This window comes from Zea mays, chromosome 3, assembly GCF_902167145.1.
Source record: "Zea mays cultivar B73 chromosome 3, Zm-B73-REFERENCE-NAM-5.0, whole genome shotgun sequence".
In the NCBI taxonomy this organism is placed as follows: domain Eukaryota; kingdom Viridiplantae; phylum Streptophyta; class Magnoliopsida; order Poales; family Poaceae; genus Zea; species Zea mays.
The window spans coordinates 184,780,630-184,790,806 of record NC_050098.1 but is presented as its reverse complement, the minus strand read 5'-3'; the positions used below and the strand labels follow the sequence as shown (position 1 = coordinate 184,790,806).

The window sequence follows — 10,177 nt, the reverse complement described above, 5'->3', positions numbered from 1 at the left end:
CCCAAGTTTTTAGTCTCATTTAGTCCCTATTTTGCTATACGGAAGGACTAAAATAGGGACTAATTGACTTTAGTCTCTAGTAAGGGCAAAAATTAGTCCAAATGTCCTTACCTAGAAAACTGACGTCATACACATGAAACAAGAAAAAAAAGATAGATATTTTAATCTTTATGTGTTGCATTTAATGTATTTAGTCCCTACAACCAAACAACATAAAATTTTGTACAGGATCTAAACTTTAGTTGGAACAAAACTGGGCCTAAGAGATTAATACTGAAAGAGAGCTGTTTGTCGGTCCATGCAACGAGAAAAAGGTGCAGAAGCCGTGCATCAAGACGTGTGAAAAGGGCCCATCGTTGCTATTTTTTCTTTCATATAAGAAGGTAACCATACCTGTCTTCCATGTACAACAAGACATGCCATATATTTTTTTTTTGCATATCAACAAGACATTTAGGCTTCAGGTTGGTCTGACAGAGCTCAAAGTGAAGAAATAAAAACTGAAATTACAGGATTCAGCTAAACAGTAGTTCAGAGTTCAGGGCTCGGGCTACGTCGCAACGCAAGTAATATACTCATACTTTAGAATTCAGCAGAAACACAGGCACGAAATCAGTCGGTCGCAGATCCATTCATTGCCCGTCGATGCCTCCCGGCCGGTTCCTTGGATTCACCGACACTGCAGCACGGTTGACCTCAAAAGGCCCGAGATCTGCCGGGTTTCGCGACGCATCACAAGGTGCGTGCATGGCGCAACTGCGAGCCCCCAAGCACGGGAAGGTGGTCCATGCCCGCGGCGTCGAGGAATCAGCTGTTAGAATATGCTGAAACCATTGGTGCACTCGTAGTACTTCGTCGCGCCGTCGCCGTTAGAAAAATAGAAGGAAAAAAAACCCCGGAAAAGGCCCGCGCTTCATCAGCACTTCAGCTCGGCCTCACTCTAGCTTTTGCACATGCACACAGACAGGCGACTCCGGTGCCTTGAGCTCGGGAAAGCATAGCGGCCATGGCAAACTGGACCGGAAGAAGCAAGCGCCTGCTTTTGCGTCGACGAAGGAAGAAGGAACGTGTGTGATGCGGTGACGCCTCCGGTCCGAGCTCGCAGAAAACACGCTAGTACTGTACTATTCCCGATGGCGCGAAGCCGGCGATGTCGCCTCGACGGCCCAGGTCTCGGTAGTAAACCACGCAAGAGAAAATAAAATGACAGAGAGTTGTATGTTGTAGACGGGCGAGTGCGACGAGCGGAGAACGTAATGCCAGCGCTACACCGCTGACGTGTCCGCCCCGGCTCCGGGTGAAGGTCAAAAGGGGCAAAGGGCGGGGGGAAACCGTGGGCCCTATATAGCGGGCCTTCTCGCTGGAGCTAGGAGAAATCGCCAAGCCAAGCCAAGCCAGAAGCGGCAGCCTCGCGCAGCGGTCTGGTCTCTCTGGTGGGTGCCCCTCTTCGCCGGTGGCCGGAAAGGGTAGTGGAGTGGGACCGCTCAAGGAGAGGCCGGCGTCCCCAAGTCTCACTTCCGCCGTCCGCTTCCCCCCTGGTACTTTCTCTTCTTCTATTCGCAAGCGCTTATAGCCCTGGCCCCTTGATCCTCTCCCTCCTCCGTTTCAGTTGGTCCCGATTTTGTTTAGCCTTCCTAGGCGCGTGAGATCAAAAATCCATCGGTTCCGGTTGCCGCCATAGGGTTCGGCACTCGGGGCGCGCGGGGGGAGCTTTATTTGTACCGAACTAATTCGAAGGGTTCGGTTAAGCCCCTTGCAGATCGGTTTTACTACCCATTTTTCGATTCTTTTGTTGTGTTCTGATGCGGGCTTGACGGCATCATGTTATCTGGCTTGTGATTTGCGGCAATAGGGATCGAGGGAGGAAGGAAAGGAGGTGCTTCACAATGAAGGCCCTCATTCTTGTCGGGGGTTTCGGAACCCGCCTTCGGCCTTTGACTCTGAGCTTCCCGAAACCCCTCGTGGATTTTGCAAACAAGCCCATGATTCTGCACCAGGTGAAGTTACTCTTACTCGTTATTACGCTGATACAGCATGAACATTCTAGATATGGCTACATATTTATAGTCGCTTTGGTGTGTTTTTTAACCCAATCCCACTGCTGGCGTCATGCCAGCATCCATCATCATTAGCTTTTGATGTGCCAGGAGTTAGCTTAGAAATAATTTAGCCATCCCACTATTACTTTTATCTAGAACAGTCAAAACGACCTATAATTTAGGATAGAGGGACTAGGAATTTTGCTTTGTGTCCAAGTACATATTTAAACATCAATCAAGTGTTTTTATTTTTTTTTGCATGTGTGGTGGTCGCTGGAAAGATTCAAACTTATTCATTCTGTGCAGATCGAAGCTTTGAAAGAAGTTGGGGTCACAGAGGTGGTTTTGGCTATCAACTACCGCCCAGAGGTAGAAATAACAGAGCAGTTATTGTCGCAATTGGGTCTGGCTTCTATGATCTAATTGGTGTGTTATATGTCTTCCAGGTAATGATTAATTTCTTGAAGGACTTTGAGGATAAGCTTGGCATCACAATTACATGCTCCCAAGAGACTGAGCCCTTAGGAACCGCTGGCCCTCTTGCTCTAGCAAGGGACAAGCTTGCGGATGGATCTGGCCAGCCATTCTTTGTCCTCAACAGTGATGTCATAAGCGAATACCCATTTGCTGAACTCATCAAATTTCACAAGTGTCATGGTGGTGAGGCAACAATTATGGTCACTAAGGTAAATCCTTTTTGACATTTTCTTGTGGAATCAGCCCGCATATGTGATCTGAATTTTCTTTTCATATAGGTGGATGAACCATCAAAATACGGTGTTGTGGTTATGGAGGAGGCAACTGGCAGGGTGGAAAGGTTTGTTGAGAAGCCAAAAATATTTGTGGGTAACAAGATCAATGCTGGGATTTACTTACTGAACCCATCTGTCCTTGACCGCATTGAGCTGAGGCCAACATCAATTGAGAAAGAGGTCTTCCCTCAAATTGCAGCTGATCAACAGCTCTATGCAATGGTCCTTCCAGGTTTTTGGATGGATGTTGGTCAGCCTAGGGACTACATTACTGGCTTGCGTCTTTATCTAGACTCGATTAGGAAGAAATCAGCTGCCAAGCTAGCTACTGGAGCACATGTTGTTGGCAATGTGCTGGTGCATGAGAGCGCCAAGATTGGAGAAGGTTGTCTGATTGGTCCTGATGTCGCCATTGGACCTGGGTGTGTTGTGGAGGACGGCGTGAGGCTTTCCCGCTGCACTGTCATGCGCGGCGTGCGTATCAAGAAGCATGCTTGCATCTCAAACAGCATTATCGGTTGGCACTCAACTGTTGGTCAATGGGCACGGATAGAGAATATGACTATCCTGGGGGAGGATGTTCATGTGTGTGATGAGGTGTACAGCAATGGCGGTGTTGTTCTCCCACATAAAGAGATCAAGTCAAGCATTCTGAAGCCTGAGATCGTCATGTGAGCTCTCCAGTTTTAGCTACAGTACATTCTTAACTTCTTTGACGAAGGGAGGATTGCAGATCCCCTTTTATAAACGATATTGCTTGGTATCTTCGATCTAATGCAAACAGCTTCATACTTGGTCTCTTGTTAAACTATTGACAATGTATCTTGTTTTTTGTTGAAAAGTTTAGTACTTGAGTGTCAATCATACGTATTCGCTTGCTAAAAACTATTGACAATGTATCTTGTTCTTTGTTGAAAAGTTTAGTACTTGAGTGTCAATCATATTTCAGAGTCATTGTGATATACTGAGCTTGGAGGTTTTGGACCATTGATCTGCAGAAGTTCAATACAATAGGAAGAATAAGTTAAAAAAACGTGGTCCAAAGTAACCTTCAGCAGTAATGTTTGTGTGCTAAATGCTCTTCCGGAGAATTGTGGTGATGCAAACCTTGTACCAATGAATATACTGTCAATCTGCTATCTTTTCCGTGGCCTCTAACTCTTAGAGTGTGTTTGGTTTGAGTTGAGGAATTACTTCATCCAGCATAAGGTGGTGTATCGTGAATCTATTTCTTAAATTTGATGGGTTGATCTTATTCCTTGTGTTTTGAGAAGATAGACTAGCTTATTTCTTAAACCAAACACCCTATTAGTTACTAGTACTTTCTTTAATTTTAAAAATAATTTTGGCAGGAGCAGGCTAGTGGTGAGCAACTGAGTATAGAGCTAGGTGCTCCGGCACTTGAGTCCCGACTCCTACCTGTAGAATTGTGTTTTCAGTTTGAATAAAACGTTGGAATCATTTTAAAAAAAATTTGCTGGAACATGGCATTTATGCATGGGATGCTGTACGATGTCGACTGTTTCTATCATCGTCGTCGTCTTCTCTTTAAATCATTCTAATATAGTCTAGAAAGAGTGATGGATTTATTGGTTCTGAGCCAGTGAAATAGTCAGTCATGCAATTGTAGCCAACAAAACGAGGACCCAGATTTAGGGGTTTCATATTGTGCTACTTGTCCTTCCACGAGCCTCAGAAATTATGTGGATTGAAATTAGACCGCTCCAATTATTTTCCCCCATAGGTTCGTATATAATATGGCCTGGAGACACGCGTGCAAAGGACTGACTACGAAAACCAACAGTATAAATTTGTATCCCTTTCCCCTATTTCTTTTTGGGATAATTGCCTACCCTGAGGCGATCGTACAGTTTTTTTTTTTTTTTTTTTTTTTTTGGCAATCCCTGTCTTTGTGCCCTTTAGAAGACCAGCCAGCTAGATCTCAATGTCCCTATCGTATTAAATCATCCACGGACTTCTGCAACGCTTTCTAGAAGAAAATGGGTAATATACGTTCGATGTGTCATTCTCATGGCAACGAGTTCGAAACTGTAATGGGGAATCTGTGGTTCAAGAAGAGCAGCAATCGCCAAGTCTATGCAGATGTGTAACGTACAGGTATCACAAGCAGATGATTCCGTGACCAGGTATATTCCCCCAGCAACAAAGCTGTCGAAAGCATTAGAAACAAATGCTTGTGGATGGGCAAAATGGCAAAACCAAACATATATTCGTGTAAGAAGAGCTCACGTAACTCAAGTCCAAGAAATTTTAGGATGTGTTTGGTTTGACGTCAAAGTAAGATGAGTTGGAAACGACACCATCCCCTTAATTTTTTAGGATCACGCTGCAACAAAAAAATTACTCCGATTTACCTCGTCCTCACTTGACTCTCATCCAAACACTATAGAAATTATAGCCGCCCATTTCCATCCCTCCTTATACATCCAACCAAACACAATTTCTAGCGTGTGGTCTGCCCACACACAAAATGAGCATGTGTACAATGAGAGAGCATGCTCGAGATATACAAAGAGAGCATTACAGACACCTTACACAAGATCACTATTCACAAGGAGGCAAGCAGCCAAGACATTACCAGAGCGGATGCAGCACTAAACGTCCAGCAAAGAAATGCAAATGCAGCAGCAACCTCGAATCTTCCACAAGGGAGTTGAGGATCCCTTCTGCACAAGTACGCATCCCTTTCGAAAAGCACAACTACGCCTGCAGCTGAGCATGCAGCAGCAAACGAAAGAATTGCTGTCACCTGCATCGTATATAGTGCAGTCAGTCAGAACTTCACGAAGCCACATTTCAAAAGTTCAATATCAGAGATGTAATGTGCTCCATAAAACAATGCCAATATGATTATGTATTTGATGCTACCATTCAAAAAAAATCCATGTAAAAGTGATAGAAATTACTTGGAGTTCACAACTTCACATATGTTTCAGGCAGGCAGGCTCAAATTGGTACTGATCAAGGTGACAGAAAAAAATACTAACAAAACTAGGAAAAGATGCTTCAACTTCATGGCCATGTAAAGCTAGGTAGTGCTAGGTATAACAGTATGCCTGATATTTTACATGTCTGCAACAATCGAACAGAAATGGGATAATTTTACAGTCACTTATGTAATATATAATGTGAAACATGAACAGAAACGAAATAAAGCATGAATGCGTGGAATGCTCAACATGTTTCCAAGTACTGCAGGAATATTATACATACAGGTGATAAGGTTTATAGATTGAAAATTCTACAAAAAAAAAGAGGCAATTTAGTTGTAGGATGCAGTAATTGATAACTTCGGATGGTAGCAGAAACAAACGAGGTTCAGTGATGAACAACATGGATAAAAGGTGGCCTTAAATAATTTACACAATCGCCAACAACAAATAAGCTCATGAGAAGAGCTTGCTGAAGATCTCTTCTCAATGTCAAGGCATAGTAATCAAGACATCCAAGCCCCAAGCTCCATAGTGCTTGTAGTCCCATAGATGCAACCAAGTAGCTGAAATTTGGTAGAAGCGGCAAAGATGGGTTATGCAGTTGAAAACCAAGCCATAAATGAACAGATGCATTGTATAGCCAATTTCTACACCTAACAGAGATGAAAGAAACTCCATTCATCAAGCTGAATGAAATGGAACATGATGTACAAAATAATGAAATAGTTGGAATGAACTACACATTTGCCTTCCTAGTTCCTATAGTTAACAATGATTAATCTTCAAGCTGATGACTACAAGAGAAAAATGGTGAAGTGTTGATCAGTAGTTCTTGTGAATGTACGTACATACTGCAAAATGGGGACATCCTAGTAATGGTCAATCAACTCATAGCCTCACTGCTGGCAATTTGCAGGAATGCTGGTTGGGTACCAATGTTTAAGGTAAACACATGTTTTCATTTCTATTTCCTCAAATTCACAGACTGCATCGATAAACAAGGTATCTTGCAAAAAAAAGTATATGTGGCACTATTTGTTATGAATAAGATGTCCACACTCCATAGGGTTGTCCATATCCAACCACACGGCAGGTAGTTCAACGCAGACAACAAAGCAAGTAATCAGGCAAAATAATCAAGCTACATGCAGATACGGAGCAGATCACAATCCCATGACCACCACACTATGATCCTACATGCAGATACGGGAACAGAGGTCAAAATGTTCACGACCAGAGCAAACAGTCTGGGACGGTACCAGAAGGCTGTGTAGTTGGTGAACCCGGGCGCGGAGGCCATGGCGCAGATGGACGCGGCGGCGAAGACGAACTGGCCCGCCCGCAGCGCCAGGCCGCCCGACGTCCCGGGGCGTCCCGCCACTTCCGTCATCTAGCCCGGCAGCAGGTCCTCTAGCCGCTTCCTCTCAAACGACGCCGCCTTGTTGTGCTGGGGCATTCGGTGCTGGGGCCTCGCAGGAGGATTTGGTAACTTTCGGACTATGGCGGATGGGTAGTGAACTGCTCGTGGTTTTCAGGAAAAAGATGGCAGCCTTTTGGGATCGGCGGCGACCAGGCGTTGCTGAAAGGCTTGGGCAGTGGATTGCTGACAGTTTTGGACTGTTTGGTTAATACTTTATCATTTTTTAACTAAGATTAGTTATTCAATTTTAACAACTAACTTTAGTTAAAGTGGCCACAAACCAACAGTCCTTTACACTATAAGGAAGTCATGATATGCCTCCGCAAAGGCACTATATATTTCTAAAAATGAAGCACATGTGAGATATTAAGATTGAAGCCAAAAGTCACTACTATTGAATAAATAACAATTGTACATGCATTTATAGAGATAGCACATAACTTAGTTCTCAAAGTACAACTTAGATATATGTCGATGTTTTGTACCTCGCTCCGACAATTAAATTTATTGTACGTGTTCTGGGCTCCAGATGGTATGCGCGGAGGGCGCAAGATTTATACTGGTTCAAACAGAATGTCCCTACTTCCAATCATTGGTGGCTTGCGCTACCGACACCATTGATGATCAAACTCGTAGTATGGGTTACAAGCAGTCGAGAGAGGGAGGAGAGGCTACCAGATCTATTATATAGGTGGAAGTGGAGCTAAAAAGCTGCAAGGTGGAGTCCTACTCCCTCCGGTTTTATATTAGTTGTCGTTTAGGACAGTGACACGGTCTCCAAAATATAACTTTGACTGATGTTTTTTTGTTAAAATATAAATAAACTCTTAATACATTTATACTTTTATAAAAGTACTTGTTAAGAAAAATCTGTGCATATAAACATTAGGTTTGAAAACTAAATAATAAAATAGTTATTTGTAGTCAAAATTTTGTAAGTTTGACTCAATTCTTATCTAAAACGACAACTAATAGTACACCAGAGGGAGTAGCTAAGTCTTGGCTTGGTGGGGCTCCGACCTCCTGGTCCTCGCCAGTGCTCCTCCTCATGTTCGTCTTTGTGGGTTCGTCTCCATCTAAAGGCATCCGGTTGTCTTCGAGAGTTATCTCCTCAACCCCCCTGCCCGGAGGTTGGTCTCTTCCTTTTATAGGCCAGGACAAGAGTCGGTCAGCTGTGGCTTCCCTGGGAAGGAGCCGTAAGACAGGGGTAGAACTAGCATTTTACTCCAGGTGAGGCTACACATACTCGTGGGGCCTGAGGTTGTCTGGCCGTCTCGTATTTATTGTGGCAGATGCCGTGGGGACGGTGATGGTCCTAGGCGTCGTCATTTTGGCTATGCTGACCCCTGGCTTTTGTAGCTTGGGGCTCGGCACAACCCGTCGTGTAGTGCCCTACGAGAGGTCTGCGCACTCAGGCCTAATCTGATAGGTCATAAGTGTGTCGCAAACCGAGGGGTGTGCGAGCCTTTAATGCGTCATAGTTCGGGGGCTCATAGGTCATGAACGCTATGTGGCCCGAGGTCCGTAGGTCATGAGTGGGAAGCAGACCAGCGCCAATGTTGTGGCTCGGTGCCAGGTGTGGTTAATGCGGCCAGTTATTTATGGCAGGTCAGTCTGGGCCGATCTTGGGATCCACTCGAGTGGCTCCCTTCCGATACGCCCGGTTTCCCTTGTTAGGCTTTGCCATGTCCGACCCTGAGCTCGGTGTTGCGGGGTTCGACGGGGGGACAGATCCTTCTAAGGTTGGCGCACATGTCTCTTCCGACGGACTAACGGGCCAAAGCGACCAGGGCTATTTCCTCAGCACGCTCACTGACCGGTGGGTCCCAAGGACCAAGGGTCATTCCCGTGACTATATGAAGCGCCATGTCAAAAAGGAAAACATTGAGATACCAAGTAAGCGCCATGTTCATCACAACTAGTATCTCATTTCAACTTTTAAGACTAATCACAAATGTACAAAGAAAAGTTTTTTTGTGGTTTACCATTTTTCAAAATGCAGGTGAAAATGAGTTGTCAAACTTTGCCCAAGCCTAGTGTATGTCTCAAAAGATCCCACAAAGGGTTGCTCCTTCACTGAGTGTTGTATTGTATCTTTCAATCAACATAGGAGGGATCTAACGAGTTTCAGCAATTTCAACCAGAGGAGACCACTGTATAAGAGACATAATGGTTTAAAAGGGCATAAAAGTACATTTTAAAATATTTGTGGAAGTGGAATAACTTCATAGTTAACTTTGTGGCGTAACATAAAATGAAAACATAGGGTATAAAAGAGTAGGTCATGTAATGCATTTCCTAGACCATGCAACTAGGTATGAACTAATAATCAAAAGAAGGCAACATGCAATCATTATATGGAAACTTGTCACTATTTTACATCCTAATAATTATCCACACACCTCTTATTGAACAGAGAAGATAACAAAGGATTCTTTGTATTATATGGATACCATTAAATTGAATGATAGTTAATGGCGAAAACCCCGTTATGGCGAACTACGACAACTACCATACCTAAAGAGATATGTAGTGTAGTGGTTATTGTGTACCATTCGTATCAGATAGGCTTTGAGTTCATATCTTGTCTTCCATAGTATTTTTCCTCCTTTTATTATTTTTTTCTCGTCCATACCTCACTTTTATGTTGCGCTCCGACACTGATGATAGCTATATTTATCAGGATTATGTCATGGGCAGATTAGTCATATGCCACCAACATAAACCTAACAAGAGTCATTTAAATTACTTGTATATATTGAAGTGAGCAGGTACTTTTAGCTAGACATAATTTTTAGATACATAAAGCCACACTGATAAAACCAGGTACACTAAGAGGTCTAGACTCTAAGGCCTTGAACTAGCACTTAACACATATGAATGGATATGAAGGTGCTTGTTTAGTGCCTTGTATCCATACTAACTCTAACCCACATTCATTCGTGAATTCTCCAAAAACAATGAGGCATATGAGCGCATAAGGATGAGAACACACTAACAAGTAACAACATA

The 10,177-nt window shown here is 43.7% G+C and overlaps 2 protein-coding genes across 4 annotated transcripts; one reads left to right on the top strand and one right to left on the bottom strand.

The window, feature by feature from the left end:
• Positions 1 to 1,100: 1,100 nt before the first annotated feature.
• Positions 1,101 to 3,739, top strand: LOC103651012 (probable mannose-1-phosphate guanylyltransferase 3). 3 transcript variants are annotated; one of them, XM_035966069.1, is made up of 6 exons: positions 1,101 to 1,538; positions 1,610 to 1,738; positions 1,853 to 1,997; positions 2,346 to 2,408; positions 2,486 to 2,725; positions 2,795 to 3,739. In XM_035966069.1, the coding sequence occupies exons 3-6, from the start codon at positions 1,887 to 1,889 to the stop codon at positions 3,464 to 3,466; spliced, it is 1,086 nt and encodes a 361-aa protein (XP_035821962.1). In that variant the 5' UTR covers positions 1,101 to 1,538; positions 1,610 to 1,738; positions 1,853 to 1,886; the 3' UTR covers positions 3,467 to 3,739. The 3 variants fall into 3 exon arrangements, with proteins under 3 accessions (XP_035821962.1, XP_035821963.1, NP_001306688.1); NM_001319759.1 differs by lacking the exon at positions 1,610 to 1,738 and having other exon boundaries at positions 1,395 to 1,538; positions 2,795 to 3,650; XM_035966070.1 differs by lacking the exons at positions 1,610 to 1,738; positions 1,853 to 1,997.
• Positions 3,740 to 5,207: 1,468 nt separating this feature from the next.
• On the bottom strand, positions 5,208 to 7,271 carry LOC100216709 (CASP-like protein 14). Its single transcript, NM_001359482.1, has 3 exons — positions 7,005 to 7,271; positions 6,176 to 6,308; positions 5,208 to 5,561 (listed from the first exon to the last, which is right to left on the bottom strand). Exons 1-3 carry the CDS (start codon positions 7,133 to 7,135, stop codon positions 5,361 to 5,363), a joined length of 465 nt encoding a protein of 154 aa, NP_001346411.1. The 5' UTR covers positions 7,136 to 7,271; the 3' UTR covers positions 5,208 to 5,360.
• Between the last annotated feature and the right edge of the window lie 2,906 nt (positions 7,272 to 10,177).